The sequence below is a fragment of the Laccaria bicolor genome, genomic scaffold (genome assembly GCF_000143565.1).
Source record: "Laccaria bicolor S238N-H82 LACBIscaffold_3 genomic scaffold, whole genome shotgun sequence".
Taxonomy (NCBI): Eukaryota; Fungi; Basidiomycota; class Agaricomycetes; order Agaricales; family Hydnangiaceae; genus Laccaria; species Laccaria bicolor.
The window spans coordinates 2648195-2662830 of NW_001889874.1; the positions used below are offsets into that span (position 1 = coordinate 2648195).

The 14636-nt window shown below is 48.5% G+C and overlaps 8 protein-coding genes across 8 annotated transcripts; 5 read left to right on the forward strand and 3 right to left on the reverse strand.

Annotated features, from left to right (window-relative positions):
• Positions 1 to 123: 123 nt before the first annotated feature.
• LACBIDRAFT_182812 (uncharacterized protein) lies at positions 124 to 1011 on the forward strand (the record flags this gene model as incomplete). The annotated part of the gene is made up of 5 exons (XM_001875889.1): positions 124 to 234; positions 316 to 429; positions 484 to 612; positions 671 to 842; positions 916 to 1011. 5 exons carry the CDS (start codon positions 124 to 126, stop codon positions 999 to 1001), a joined length of 612 nt encoding a protein of 203 aa, XP_001875924.1. The 3' UTR covers positions 1002 to 1011.
• A 378-nt stretch (positions 1012 to 1389) lies between these two features.
• On the forward strand, positions 1390 to 2191 carry LACBIDRAFT_323068 (uncharacterized protein; the record flags this gene model as incomplete). The annotated part of the gene is made up of 2 exons (XM_001875890.1): positions 1390 to 1800; positions 1850 to 2191. 2 exons carry the CDS (start codon positions 1390 to 1392, stop codon positions 2189 to 2191), a joined length of 753 nt encoding a protein of 250 aa, XP_001875925.1.
• A 599-nt stretch (positions 2192 to 2790) lies between these two features.
• Positions 2791 to 4615, reverse strand: LACBIDRAFT_292646 (uncharacterized protein; the record flags this gene model as incomplete). Its single annotated transcript, XM_001876296.1, has 10 exons — positions 2791 to 2874; positions 3008 to 3130; positions 3190 to 3243; positions 3301 to 3330; positions 3394 to 3612; positions 3691 to 3720; positions 3785 to 4014; positions 4063 to 4103; positions 4135 to 4409; positions 4490 to 4615. The coding sequence occupies 10 exons, from the start codon at positions 4613 to 4615 to the stop codon at positions 2791 to 2793; spliced, it is 1212 nt and encodes a 403-aa protein (XP_001876331.1).
• A 1435-nt stretch (positions 4616 to 6050) lies between these two features.
• LACBIDRAFT_309284 (uncharacterized protein) lies at positions 6051 to 6281 on the forward strand (the record flags this gene model as incomplete). The annotated part of the gene is made up of 1 exon (XM_001875891.1): positions 6051 to 6281. The coding sequence occupies one exon, from the start codon at positions 6051 to 6053 to the stop codon at positions 6279 to 6281; it is 231 nt and encodes a 76-aa protein (XP_001875926.1).
• Positions 6282 to 6309: 28 nt separating this feature from the next.
• On the forward strand, positions 6310 to 6537 carry LACBIDRAFT_309285 (uncharacterized protein; the record flags this gene model as incomplete). The annotated part of the gene is made up of 1 exon (XM_001875892.1): positions 6310 to 6537. One exon carries the CDS (start codon positions 6310 to 6312, stop codon positions 6535 to 6537), a length of 228 nt encoding a protein of 75 aa, XP_001875927.1.
• A 271-nt stretch (positions 6538 to 6808) lies between these two features.
• Positions 6809 to 8528, forward strand: LACBIDRAFT_309286 (uncharacterized protein; the record flags this gene model as incomplete). Its single annotated transcript, XM_001875893.1, has 5 exons — positions 6809 to 6899; positions 7149 to 7537; positions 7738 to 8047; positions 8141 to 8259; positions 8310 to 8528. The coding sequence occupies 5 exons, from the start codon at positions 6809 to 6811 to the stop codon at positions 8526 to 8528; spliced, it is 1128 nt and encodes a 375-aa protein (XP_001875928.1).
• A 1385-nt stretch (positions 8529 to 9913) lies between these two features.
• LACBIDRAFT_309287 (uncharacterized protein) lies at positions 9914 to 10332 on the reverse strand (the record flags this gene model as incomplete). The annotated part of the gene is made up of 2 exons (XM_001876297.1): positions 9914 to 10106; positions 10163 to 10332. The coding sequence occupies 2 exons, from the start codon at positions 10330 to 10332 to the stop codon at positions 9914 to 9916; spliced, it is 363 nt and encodes a 120-aa protein (XP_001876332.1).
• A 356-nt stretch (positions 10333 to 10688) lies between these two features.
• On the reverse strand, positions 10689 to 13912 carry LACBIDRAFT_399281 (uncharacterized protein; the record flags this gene model as incomplete). The annotated part of the gene is given in 15 exon segments (XM_001876298.1): positions 10689 to 10901; positions 10956 to 11075; positions 11203 to 11273; positions 11325 to 11409; positions 11427 to 11633; positions 11640 to 11897; positions 11956 to 12033; positions 12087 to 12134; positions 12166 to 12251; positions 12312 to 12576; positions 12708 to 12870; positions 12973 to 13244; positions 13296 to 13577; positions 13638 to 13713; positions 13779 to 13912. Coding segments are annotated over 15 exon segments (2358 nt in total), but the record flags the coding sequence as incomplete, so codon positions are not given.
• Between the last annotated feature and the right edge of the window lie 724 nt (positions 13913 to 14636).

Sequence of the window (14636 nt, forward strand, 5' to 3'; positions counted from 1 at the left end):
ATGGCACAAGGACTTACAAGCATGGAAAGACCCTTGATCTTGGAATGAGATTTGCATTGGATTTGAAAGAGATTGTTGTCTCCGGAGGTTGCCATCGTCACATCTTGTCCGTATACGCCGAACATGTTTGTCGCAGAGAACGAGCGCCGACCACATAATACCCACGTTCTTCTCATAACAACAGGCAGCGTCGCATCTATCAAGGCCCCATTGATTGTCCAAGAACTCCTGAGCGTTCGTCTGAATCCACTTGTTGGGCGGGCAGCTAACTTACGCCGTACATTATCACGGTGTTCATGAAATTCAACGGAGCAGTATGACAACGTAAGCGTCGAGGTCGTCGCAACCAAAGCGTCGCTTGCTTTTTTCAAGAAAAAGGACGTGGAACATGCTGGCGCAAGAGTTTGGACGGACGAAGATGAGTGGTCGGTAAGCAACCCCACAAACCAATAAATCAATAATCGCAATAACCGTGGCCTGGAGGGAACTTTCAACATTGGAGACCCAATCTTACATATCGAGCTCCGCCGGTGGGCTGATGTCGTCCTTGTCGCGCCCTGCTCAGCAAACACCTTGTCCAAGATAGCACAAGGGCTTTGTGATAACCTTGTGGCAAGTTTGCATCATGAACCTCCTCCCCCAGCTGCGCTTACGTTTTGTCTGATTGTAGACGTCTCTTATGCGAGCTCTGGCTCCAACGACGCCCACTTATATCTTCCCTGCAATGAACACTCTCATGTACGAACACCCTTTGACGGCTGAGCACATCCGAATAGTAAAAGATATTGTACATTACAACGTCGTCGGTCCGATAGGGAAGAACCTTGCTTGTGGAGATGTTGGTTTGTTGCATTTTACCTCTATCGCCCTCCACGGGTTTAGGTCTTGGATGCTCACCTTATCTTTTCTATCCAGGGATCGGGGCCATGACAGAATGGAAAGACGTTGTCAAAATCGTGATAGACAGGTTCCATTTATCCAGATCTATGTCTTCGATTTAGACTCCAGTTGAAGGAGCAATAAATTTTTGGGAAGACCTCTTGCAAACCTCAGCTATTGTCTTCGCGAGGAACAGTGTTCAGCAGGCTGCATGTTTCAAGCTGGGGCACGCTTATCCTGAATGACGCAACCCGCTTCATTCTGGTTTCGCGACTGTGGTTCGTTTCGATGGATGATAGCCTTCATCGAGGCCTAACTCCACGATGTGTGCTTCCTTTAATCTGATCTATGTCTAAGCGCCAGTGGGGTTGGAAGCCGCATTCTGGCTGAATATTGAACGGTGCTAACTTCATGTTTACACGCCGGCGGCACGGGGAAGGACCCCTAACGGGTCGTCGACACTGACTCCGACTGACTGAGACATGGAACACCCTCACTGTTCCACCCAACATGGCCGACCTCGAAAGATCTGCTAAGCCTGTTTCCCAGTGGACCAATAACATGCTCCTGGCTTTCAACATTCGGGTAGAAGACGCTGGGGTTGAGGCGTTTTTCAATATCCCTCAGCTCCCCCCACCAACGGTCTCCTCAGCAATTTTGGATAATCTTGACGAGCCACCTGGGCTTTCGTACGAGGACCATGTATTCTTTAATTATAAAGGCATGGCAGAACGCCTACGCTCCTGCATCGAATTTACTCTGTTCCTTTTGGGTCTCTTACACTATGACAGCGGATATCGCCTGCTCAGTGTCTGGGCAAAGCTTTCCTTGCCCATGGCTGGTCGCCGCATCAATGCGGACATCGATCTGTTCGTGATGAATGAGCTCGGCGAGTATATCTTGATCTTTCACGAGGACAAGGTGAGTTGTTCAACCAATGCATTTTTGGGGCTGACTGTATCATTGTCAGCACTCAAGCCAAGATCCCGAAGCACAAGTCATCGCGAAGGCAATCGCCGCGTTCGACTGCAATAATAATAAACGCGTGAAATCAGGTTTGCAACGCCTGCCGGACAAGGACATTTGTGCTATCGTTATGAAACGCACTGCAATCACCTTTTATCGCGTTCATGTTACGACAGCACTTGTTGATGCCGTCGCCGCTTTAACCTATCCACAGGGAGAAACAACGGTCCTGAGGTTTGTACCACCTGTCCCGAACCAGGAACTGTATGGTACAGAAGGAATGCATCCGCTGGCCAATCGACTTTCTGTTTTCCAGTGTCTTGAAGCTTCAAGGCAGTTATACTAGTATATCTTTTGCCAGAAGAAAAAAATATGCATCTCACATTTTTTTTTTGAAGGAATGATGTCTCAATCGCAGTCAAAGGAAAGAAATTGTTGTTGGCAGATTGCCATTTTTGTTTTCTTTCCATGTGCGGCGTGGGTTGATACTGGAAAGTCGATACGATGTTTACAGCAGTTCGCAATAAAGTGATCGCAGATAATTAAGGCCAATCTAATACATGATTTTGGGACGCATACCTTCGCGCTCCTCAATGGACTTTTCAAAGCAGTGGAACCTTCTTCGTTCCTTTACTGCAAAGTCCCCGATGAGTCGCTTGGAGCAAAAATATGAGATAACGGGCGAGGTCGAGGATGAGCTACAAATTCGAGTCAATGAAGAAAAGTTCTTTGTATTGGAGAGGATTGATGTCGACAATGAATGTTTCGTCAGGCCTTCGGTAGTGAGGTAGGCTCGGAGTTTAATTATGTCAAGCTTGCAGCGCCCTACATAGCGCAAAGATAGGTCAGAACAGTTCCGTCAGGCTTCAAGATTCGCCGGTGGTCCCATTTCATTGCTTATTATGCCGTTTATGAAGGTGATCAAGGTGCCATTGAGGCCTTCGTTCAAACTTTAGCTGTATGATTTGTACAACTGAACTTCGCGCAAGCTGCCATTGGGGCTATTGGAGCATTCAGTCTCGCGAATATCTATCAAAAAGAAAGTTCTAGTCGAGTTATTCAATTACTCGTTTTACGCATCAGCATGCTCTTTGGGTGTGACTCCCTTCTAAACAAATCCCAGATGAGCAAGCCCAACCTAATGCGTTTTAGCGCGACAAACCTTTGCAGCTTCCCTCGGGGCCTTCAAATCAGTGGGTCCCTCCTCGCCGCTTTTCTGGAAAGTGCCCGACGTATCGCTTGAGCTTTCTCCAGCGGATGGCGTGGCTTCCTCAGTGGCAGGGGCCTAATAATCATATAGACCTCATCAACACAACGGAAACCTTGAAGGGCTGGAAAACATACGGTGTCTTCAGCTTCACTCTTAGCAGCTACTGCAAGCTCAGCACTTCCTTCCGGCTAAGCGCATATACGCTGAATGTCAGTAACAGGCGAAAATACAAGGGTCCAACTCACCGATTCAGCAGCTTTTGGAACGTCGCTCTCCTGTTCAAACAAAGATATCGCGTTAACATCCTCATGCATAGTTCAACAATTTGAGTCACTCACCGTAGCCAATGCGATTGACGAAGCGACATTCGCTGGCGTGCCCTCGTCATCTGTCATAATTTGCACAGGGGCTGCCTCCTCTTTCTCAACGGCCACAGATGGAGTAGCGGGGTGGTGCCACGGGTCCTTCAGCTTGATGGCGGGGAAGTCGCGAACGTCATCGTGCACAGTGTGGGCCTGGGTAGCCTTTCTTCCACTGGGCGATACCAGGTACAGGAACTAGTAGAGGAGAAGAAAAGGCAGGACAGCGCGTCAGACAGAACCTGGGGTTGATGACGCGGTATAAGGGAGACTCACAAGTGGCCCAAAGACCAACGCAGAGCCAACCTAAGGCAATTAAATATTCAATACATATCGTCGTTACGGGCGGTAGCAAAAAGGTTGAACATACGATCCAGGGGGTGTCGCTCGATTTGGTTGAAGCACCATGTGATGCCGATTCAGAGGACATATTTCGTCTGGCAACGCGTCCTGCGGATGATGCATTAACGCGACGAGCTGCCGACGATAGTGCTGTCCGTGCGAGACGAGCTGACATGGTGGGGGGGAGAGTGGAGGACGCAGTCAATGGTGCGCCGTGAGACTTGTCGTTGGATTTTGAACACGGGTCAGACCGGCGCGCTTGATGACGTCGAATTTACACATTGGCACTCCAAATGATATACATACTGACGACGCGGAATGCAATATCTACATCAAACATAATCCCACTTCAGGCCAAGTTTAGAAGCCATTACCAACCCCATCGCAGCCCGGAATGGATCTCGCGCCTCCAGTTCTTCGTCCAACAACGTGTTGAGTACCGAATCACGCTTCTCGCCGTCCAAAAGCCCCGAGTAAACTCCATCCTCATTCTTAAATGGCTCCAGGAGGTCAGTGAGATACTTGAGAGGTGCAGTTGTAGGATCCAACACGTCGGCCAGTGTGAAGGGAGTTGGTACATACGCGCGAAACTCGGAACACGAAGGATAGCTTGGTAGGGGGTGCATATTTCTATAAGGAAAGTCGTAACTTGCCTGCAAACATATGGTCAGAGTTATATCGTCCCATACTTCAAGGAAGCACACCATAGCATCTTTCAGAGGCAAAGACAAACCGAGAGCATGTGAAGATCGACCAGGAGCGATAGACAAAACCTCGTCGGGTTTTTCATTAGGAAAGGCGGACGTCCAAGTATGGGAGCGGTAGTGACTTGAGCTTTTATCGACGGTACCTTGAGCATCAGGCTGGGGGAGCGTTGAGGGAGAATCAGAATTAAGAGCAGCAGAATCGGAAGCGTTGACGATGCGTGAGGTGGCTTGATGTGCACACTGCGGGCCCTGGCTTATATATCCATTGGGTATAACGTGGAAAAATGAGGTAGATATTAATAATAATGCTACCTTTTAACTACCGGAATTAGTTGAAAGATATTTAAAATCTTTTATCAAATTTTATCAAATTTTTTCCATCGGAATTATTGAGAATTACGTGGGTGGATAAACGTCGAAGATATTTTGAGAAGATATTTCTACTAAAGGCAATCCATATCTGCACAGAGGATATGTGGAAGATATGTGAACACGAGGTGAAGAAACTTCCCAATATAGCAATATTTTCGGATCTAACACCTGCTTAATAAGGCTACATTTTGCTCCAATGTTGAATGTCCTTCAAGTTGACGCTGGACGGTGATGCTGTTACCTCGGCACTTGCTTCCATCTACGACCTAGTCGCAGCATACAACGACAATGTTGCATTCTATTCACAATGTTGCGACCACTAAGTACCTAACGGCAACCAAAGCTCAACATTCAACATTCAAAATGGAGCGCCCAGCAAGGAGATCCGCAGTTTTACCCAATGTAAGGGCGCAGGATTGTGGGCAACAAGCAGATACACTACGGACAGCTGGCGTTTTGCGTTTACGAGCTGGGATAGGCTCGTGGTGAGTACTTACGTTGCATTGGATATCACGCGCGATATTGATGGCCGTGGTTGTTTCCAAGCACTCAGCGCTTTGCATGAGGCATTCTGGCTGTACGCGCCGGTTTTGTGGACGGAGATACGTCGTCTGGAGGCTGGGAATGGGCAACGGCGATGTTTAGCGATTGTGGGGGCGTAAACGGGGCCAGAACATGCTAAACGATGACGGTACGTTAGTCTGACTTCGTAGAGTATTGTGACGCTGACATACTTTCATATATTCACAGTCACCCTCTTAGAAGACTTCAAAAGACAAAAGCAAACGTCTACATGAGGGCTGTAATGATTCATATACATGCGTCCAACGCATGCAAGAACAAAGGACATCTACCAGGGAACGAACAGTAAGTATTCTTGAAGTATTGACACGGCAATAGGTGACTTACTGTATTTTACAACAGAATTTATTCTTCAATGTAGTATTGATTGTCGGAGCATCAAGCCTTAACCATACAATACTCAAGCCCGACACGACGCTGGAGCAGATGCTGTGAAATATAGCTTGAAAGTCCGTGCTATCTTTCTTTTCCAGTCGCGATTTACGATTGAATCTACAGAGTATGTTGGAATTTATATCAAACATGTTTCGGAACACTTCAACACTATGCCTTGACCAAAACACTCACCCCGTTCCATGCTGCGCCGTCGGCTTCCCTCCGAGATCATTTCCAACCTTTCCAAGGCTTGCACATATGATATCGACGATACGTCCCGATATTGATCACACCGACGAGTACGTATGCAACACGACTGCTCGCGCATTCTCCGTTGTCGCTTCCGCCTTGGGCATTCCATCCCTCCTTCCTTTCCTCAAAGCTGTCTGCCGATCTAAAAAGTCATGGCAAGCTAGGCACACTGGTATTCGAATTGTTCAACAAATTGCGATTATGATGCGGTGTTACACCATCTTCGGAAATTGGTAGACTGCGTTGCGAGCAAAAAGTCAGAACTATGACAGCTCTTGGGTTAGCCGCTTTGGCGGAAGCTGCTGCCCCTCACGGTATCGAATCCTTTGACACCGTCTTGAAACCTGTCTGGTTGGGCATCCGTCTACGCCTGGCAAAGGTCTTTGCACCTTTCTTGAAGGTTATTGGTTTCACTATACCCCTTACGGACCCCGAATACGATTCTTCACGGTTATTCTCATTCGTGATTTCCAAACATCTGACGAGGGGATGAAAAAGATCGTCTTGAAAGTTGTCAAACAATGCGCTGCCACTGAAGGTGTAACTCCACGATGCATCAAAAGTGATATACTTCCTGATTTCGAGGAGGCTGGAGTCGACTAGGGAGGTGAAGTAGAACCACCAGTGCGTGCAGAGGCCTTCTAGAAGAAAGGAGGCAGGGTAACCACGTGACAATACCCCTTGACCATGAACTCGACCTACCCCGACCTCCCTCACGACCTATCCTCCCCCACATCGGCACAACCTGCTCAAACCCACGCTGTATGACCCCCTCAGAGTTCCCAGTACCATCTCCATACCCACGCCCAGGAACTTTACTTCAGATCCGATGTTTTCAATGTCAACGATCATCTCGCATGCTTTTTATCCAACTCAGGTGCTTTCGTCGTCCGTGACATCTTCGAGGTCTAGCCCAGGTTTGGGTGGTGGAGAACAACAACAGGAGCAGCAGAGAAAGGACAGGAAGATTGGGACGCACTTGAGACGGGCTATTATGATATTTTGAGTGTCCTGTGACGGCATCGATGGACGATAAGTATTAAGAAAGCTTATCGTTCGTTTTTATTTCATTTTTACTTTACTTTCTCACCAACAACATCGCAGGCGGCCTAGCAATCAAACATCACTCAGACAAACACCCCGACGACCCCTTAGCAGAAGACCGCTTCAAGTCCATCGCAATCACCTACCAAACCCTCTCAGACCCCACCCTTCGCAAGAAATACAACGAGTTCGGTCCAAAGGAGAGCACTCCGGAGGGTGGCTATGTCGATCCCGAAGAAGTCTTTGGCGCCATTTTTGGTGCCGATTATTGGTCAGATCAGCGTATGAAGAGCGCGTTGCAGGAGGCTGAAGAGGCTAGTGATGAATCTAGTGAAAAATCAAAGGTGCTGGATGCAAAGGGAAGGGAGGTGATTAGTCTGGAGGAACGTGCGAGGAGGGAGGAGAAGGATCGCGTGAAAGTGGAAAAGTATAGGCAGAAGGCTGCAGAGGTTCGTTCATTTTTCTTTCTATCATTTTGTTTTCTTTCTATCATTTCGTTTTCCTTCTCTCATTTTGTTTTCTTCCTCTCATTTTGTTTTCTTTCTATCATTTCGTTTGCTTTTCTCCATTTTGTTTTCTTTCTATCGTTACGTCTTCTTTCTATCATTTCGTTTTCTTCCTTTCATTCCTTATTCAACCACGCTTTTAGAAAGCAGCTACCCGTGCGGAAAGGGTATCCAAACTCGTCGAAAACCTCGAACGCAAACTCGGTATATTCACCGAATCAGCTACAATTCCATTAGACGTAACCCCTCCCTCCTCCGACCTATCCACAAGCTGGCGAACTATCTGTTCGCCCGAAGCAGCTGACCTCTCACACGAATCCTACGGCGCCGAATTGCTCCACTGCATCGGCTTCGTCTACGTCTCGAAGGCCAAACACCACCTCGCAACGAAGCAGACGTTGTTTGGCGTTGGTGATTGGTTGCATAACGTTCAGGGGAAATATCATGTTTTTAGTGAGACTTACGTACACTGTGGATTCTCTTTCTGTTCTGTTTTTTTTCTGAACGTCTTTTGACAAAGTATCAACCCTCCGAGCAGCGATTGAGCTCAAATCGGTATTCTACCAAATCCAAGCAGCCGAAAAGGCAGGGGGAACTTAAGTCCGGAGGAGAAGAAGGGGTTGGAGGAACAGGCGGCGGAGAAGGGATTACAGACGTTGTTCAAGGTATTCCCACCTTTTTTTCTTTTTTTTCTTTCCTAACTAACACTCGCCAGGGAACGAAACTAGAAGTGGAATCCATCCTTCGAGAGACTTGCGACCGCCTCCTCTCTGATCCTGCTATTTCACGTGAAAAGGTGCAGTTGAGGGCGGTGGCGCCGCAGATACTTGGAGAGGTGTATCTGAATGTTAAAAAGGATGTGCCGGAGGATGGGAGTGATTATGTGAAGACTGATACGAAGAGTAGTCATGCGAGGGAGGGCAGGAGGACGTGAGCGGAGGATTTTGTGTTCAGGCACGGAATGAACTATGTTTTCGTGTACTTACATTTGCAGACAATCACTAATGATAGTTGTACGTGAACTGAAAGACATCCGTTGTGCATTGGATGTGTATCGACGTCATTGACATCGACTGTGTTTTAGACTTTATATTTGGAGACAATTGATGATAATTGTGCATTCAGACGTGAACTGAGGTGCATCTGTTGTATGTATTGACGTTGACTGTGTTACGCTGCCCCGTCGGCAACAGCTGTGGATTCAGAGCTGGCGTCAACAACCGCAGTCAGCGCCTGGCCGTCCACAAGAACCCCCGTGGCTGTTCCCTGCTCCACCGACACAAGATGACCTGAGTGTGTTCGTGTTCGCGTTCCTCCTCTTCACAGGCGGCTGTGGATGGTACAGCCTCTCCTACACACACGGCAAAGTAAGCTCCTAGTCCCCACTCGCTTCAATTTACGATCACTCACCTTGTCTTCTTCTTTACTTTCCCAACCTTAGGATACGTCAACCCCTCTTTCCGCTTCCCCTGCTCGTTCCCTTCAAACGCCTTCCTAATCAGCACAAATGACCACTGCCACTCATCACACTCGTTCTCAAATCTCCCAGGTGAACATGGTTCTGAGGGGCGTGTCGTGGGTTACGAAGGGTCGTTGGTCGCCTTCATGCGATTCGAGCTCCCCATTTTGCTGGCGCGATGAACGGAGTTGGGAGATGGCAAAAACATGGCCTTAACGAACGACAATACTCCGTTATCATCGACATTTCCTTCCTCGGCCCTCAACTTCTTCTTGACGACATCGGGAAAATCGAGAAAGTCGGTTTTCGAGTTGGGATTGGATGCTATTTGACGTGCACACTGTCTCTCTAACGTCCATCTCCAGCAAACACCCCTTCTCAGGTTCACAACACACATCCCCCCCATACAACCCTATCCCATCCGTCGCAAACGGCGTACATCGATGATATTTATCTCGACGTTGCGCTCGCTGTCTTATTCCATTGTAGTCAACTAGTAAAAACCATGTAAGCCGTCAACATCCGAAAAATATACACGTCGTTACTCACATGGGCATAGGTACGCTTGGTTCACCACGGGATTGGGTGGTGGATTCATGAATGCTCAGTAGCGAGGATGGCCTAAGGAAATGTACATGACATTCACGACAAAGGGGTAAGCAGACATACCATCCCTTTCCGCTCCTACTCTACAAAGCCTGCTCAATTATTCACCAGTGTTCCCTCAATGACCGAGTTGTTAGAAATGTGTTGCGTTGGCAACGTCCGACTGATGGTACACAAGCAAGGTAAGTGTTCAAAACCTCTCGACCTAGTTTCAACGACTTACCAGCCTACGTCCTACACCTCTGAAGCATACATCATGTCCAACCTTGTACTGCGTATCGGAAGCGCCGACGCTGACGGCTTCGTGTACAGCGACCCCAGTCGAATGGGGGACGACCTTGGTGGCTATCGAGGACCGAGGTGGTAAGTGGCCTCTCCTGCGTCCCAATCTTTCGGCCCTTTCTCTGCTGCTGCTGTTGTTGTTCTCCAGTTCCATCTAAACCTGGGCTAGACCTCGAAGATGTCACGGTCGACGAAGGCACCTGAGTTGGATAAAAGCAAGCGAGACGATCATTTGACATTGAAAGCATCGGATCTGAAGCAGAGTTCCTGGGTGCAAGTATGGAGATGGTACTGGGAACTCTAAGGGGGTCGTACAGCGTGGATTTGAGCAGGTCGTGCCGATGTGTGGAAGGATATGTCGGGAGGGGGGAATGGGGTACGTCGAGTTCATGGTTAAGGGGTATTGTCACGTGGTTACTCTGCTTGCTAGTGAGGCTCTGGCTTGACTTCTGAGAGGACTACAGAGTTTGAAGGGTCTGAGATGAGAGCGTAGAGGTCTTTGCGACGAGCTGGAGAGCGTGTGTAGAGTTTCGTAAGGACCATGTCTACTACCTAGTCGGGTCGTTCCTTCATCAGCTCGGTCCAGGAAATGAAGGAAGAAGAACCGAGACTCACGGGATCACACAACTCCCCCCACCTCCCCCGCCTCCCTTTCAATGGCCCTCTTGGTTCTCCATTTCCTCAACCTCCATGAACTACACTCCAATCATTAGTTTTTACTCAGAACAAGAGAAGAAGACAACCTACCTTCTCCTCCTTCATCCGCTTATCCCCTCTCCTCTTACTTGCAACATCCCTAACAAGCAGCAAATCCCTCCGAGAATCGCTATCATCGACCCTATCAAACTCGGCACACCACACTTGAATGATATGTGTTAGCCTCTGACGAAGGATCCCCTCAATCCACTTGTCTACCCAGTGTTCAAGGTTCGCGTATCCTTCCAGGTTCAAGCGGTCAATCTATGGGTCCGTCAGCCTTTTCGTAGGCGAGTGAAAGGGGGTACGGGCACCTACGGCAGCCTGCACTTTGCCTAGCAACTCTGAGAACGCTTCAGATGTATACGAGCACGTTGAGAGGTCTTCCACTGCGCGGAGGATGTCCTTGTACAGATCAATCACGTTGTTCGTTTTGTCCTATGTTGACCATTGGCATCAGTGCAGCTTAGAGGAAGGGAAACACAAGAACCAAGCTGAAGCACAGAAACGACGCTCGCAAACTCCCTCACGAAGTGTATATGCCGATTATCCCTCCCATCCGCACTAGACACATATCGCGTCCAAATTGCGTCGTATCATACTGGTTTACAAAGTGATCCCAATGGATGTTCATCCCTACACCACATCAGCCCCTTCCTGAAACCTCAAGAGAGAGAAAACACACACCTTTCCCAATCATCCTCTGCGACTCATTCCTATACTCCGCCACCAACCACTCAATTTGCCTATTCTTCTCCACCAAATCCAACGTCTGCCCATACGTCCTCACAGTTTCATCAAACTAACAGCAAGCGGATAAACCCTCTTTGCATCCTTCGCCATATTCGTAATCGCATGCAGAACCTGGAAGCCCGCCCAAAGCAAATTCCTGACCTCCTTAAAGAGGGTAATAATCTGCGGATCGATATTAACCGCCAACTGGAACCCCCCTCGGCTCAAACGGACAATCTCGAATAAACGCCCGCCAACGCCCATGTCTCAACGGTTGATGTCGTGCAGCCATGCATCGAATACGGGTCGGGTGTCTAGTTTTTTGCGGAATGCTGAGGATTCAGATTGGAGTTTTTGACCTTCTGCATAGAGCTCCCAGCCTTTACCGAGGACGTCTTCGACGCCTTTCATATATGTAAGGAGTTGTGGTTCAATTTGGCGGGCCCAGATGATGGCTCCTGCTATTGGGGGTAGGTTGCGCATTTGAGCCATGTGGTAGGCTTCGGAGAAGCGGTACTGAGTTTTGAACTAGTAGTCAAGTAGGGTCAGTAATTGGAGGTGGATGGGAAAGAGGGAGGAGGGTAACCTTGTCGTGCAAGTGCTTAATGTCCTCCTTTACTGAATCAATAAGTTGTGTCTGGTACTCCTGTATCGCACCACGAATCTACACGAGTATCGTTCAGCAGAAAGATCGCAATAGGCGAAGAAAGCACGTACTTTTGGCCTAATGAAAAGTGCATCAAACTTCGAGAAAACCCTAAACATCTCATTCACATTGCGCGCCGTGCCAAGTCTATCCCTGAGCCTTGCAATAATCTGGTTCTCGACGCGAGACACACGCTTGTTGTACGTGTTTAGCCGTTACCCATATCTCGGTGCCTTCTGCGTAAAGTATCCACATCAGCCTCCAGGAAAGAGAGGGAGAAAAAGAAAGGTACTAACCAACACTAACATCCAAAACATCAATCCGCTTGACAACCTCATAAGCCTCCTTAACCTCCTCCTCCATATCCATACCCCCTCCAACACCTCCTTCTCCTCCAAGGCCAACCCCCAACCCCCTCGTCGGGCCCGTCATAACAGCCAACTGCTCATGCTGCTTCCTCCGCTCCATCAAATACCCCACCCATTCGACAAGCTTCCCATGTGCCGGAACATCCTTTGTCGGAATAAACTTCTCACTCCTCTTCCTCGCTACCTCCCTCATGATGTTTGTGAACTCTTTTTTTAAAAGAGATCATCCCACGTCCTGAATATCCCTGTCGTCTGGCGAGGAGACGTTCAAGGTGGGATAGGGTGTGTATGCTAGCCGGTTGGATGTTAGGATCCAGAGGGTTAAAATCTCGTGAGATTGCTTCGACGGATTGGGTAGGGAAATAGCTTGAGTTTTCTGTGTAGGTGGGAGAAGATGGGCGTGAGTGATTCGTGCACTTTGTCGAGGTCTGTGGAGAAGAGAAGGTTGTTGAGCGAAAAGTCTTTCATTAGTTGGTGTACTTGTGCACTGTCCACATCGTTAGCCTTGAGTACAAAGAGAGAGGGAGAGACGCACCGAGATCCGTAGCATCCTTTAACCCGGTATCAGCAATAAAACTAACAGTGGCACCTCTTTGCATTCCTCAGTGCATCCATGACCATCCCCACCTCCTCGCTCCTCAGCTGCACCTCTATCCCCTCCAATGCCCTTTCGAGGCTCAACCAGAAGTTGATCTCTTGCGATGCCGTACCAGAGGAAACGTCTCTCGTGAGCTTGGTCACTGCTTGGATGGCTTTGATCCATGTGTTGACGTGCGGGTGGAGAGAGTTGAGAAATGTGCTGTCTGTGAGGAGCTTTGATGGGATGTGGGAAATGTTCGATCGTTGACCTTGCGATTGAGCCTTTGTTCAAGTCAGCGAGAATGGCATCGTCAGAGGGAGGGAAAAACCTACCAACTCAACAGCCCGTTGAATCACAGGATGAACAACCAAACTTGCCTCTGGAATCTCCACGTTTTGTTGTAAATGCAACAAACCCAACTCGAGCTCTGCAAACTTTTTCTTCGTCATCGGTATGCCCAACTTGCTTCTCCACCTCCACCCCCACCTCCTGCGTCTTTCCCTGCCCCTGGTCCCTACAAACACATCGAACCATGGCTTAACTCCGCAGCTTACCACGGCGTGTAAAGACTCATACGGCGTCTGGTCACCATCAAAGAGATTGAGGAAGTGAAGCTGCGCAAAGAGCGGTACAAGTGGGTTGAGGTGTTCGTTTTATGAGCGGAAGTGTTGTGCGTGCGTTGGGTGGTAAGTGAGATGTGGGGCGAGGTGGTACGTGTATGTCAGTGTTCCTCTGTCATCTGCATGGTTTCTCTGTGAACATCTATTTACGCGAAGGTATGAATAAAACGACAAACCTTCTACCTCGTCCTTCACTTTAACGATATACACCACCCCCCAGACTCAGCTGCAAACCTAGCAACACGCTCATCGAACTCGTCATCGAGCAGTGAGTCCAACTCTGATGGCAAAGCACCAATGACAGGTGGTAAGAGGGCGAGCAAATACATCCTGAAAATGTCTGTATTGAAAGAGAGCGGTTATGTTTGTGATTCTGATTGTGGTGGGTCATGATGGTGCCCGTTCGTAGCGGTTACTGTGGTGTCCATGTCCGTATTTTCGTAAGCGGGACCATCGAAAGGAGGGGGTGATGCGAATTTCGCTTTTGATGTTCTCCACAGCGAAAACAGAGACCGTGAAAGCGAAAGAGACCATCTAGGTGGCGTCCTCCTATGACTCGTAAAATGATGCTGTACGCCCGTATCAGTCGTCATCGTCTCTTACGGACTATAATCTAAACACGCACATTATTGTATCAATCCCTTGCTCTCGCGAGCTGTCACCAAAACACGTTGTTTCGCCCCAAAAAAAGGATGGTCGCGGTTAAGAGACCTTTGTATCGCTCTCAAACCTCCTTAGAGACGTGATTGGGGGAGAATTGAGGGCACTTTTGAGGAGATTAAGGAGATTTGGATGCCGGTCACTGTCATGAGAGGACGTGTGACGGATAACACCATAATTGTCACACCAGGGTATCCTCCTCTGTGTCTCTATTTATCTGTGCATTCAACGGTAAATCCAAATTGTCAGCGGTTAGTGTAGTATCCATGTCTGTATTTGCAAAAGTGGTGATGGTGGTACATAAGAGGAAAGGATGAGCGAGCAAAATAAATTAAGGTAGACTCGACATGTGTTACGTGTAAGCGCCCTGGTCGAGCTTGGCTTCCAAATATC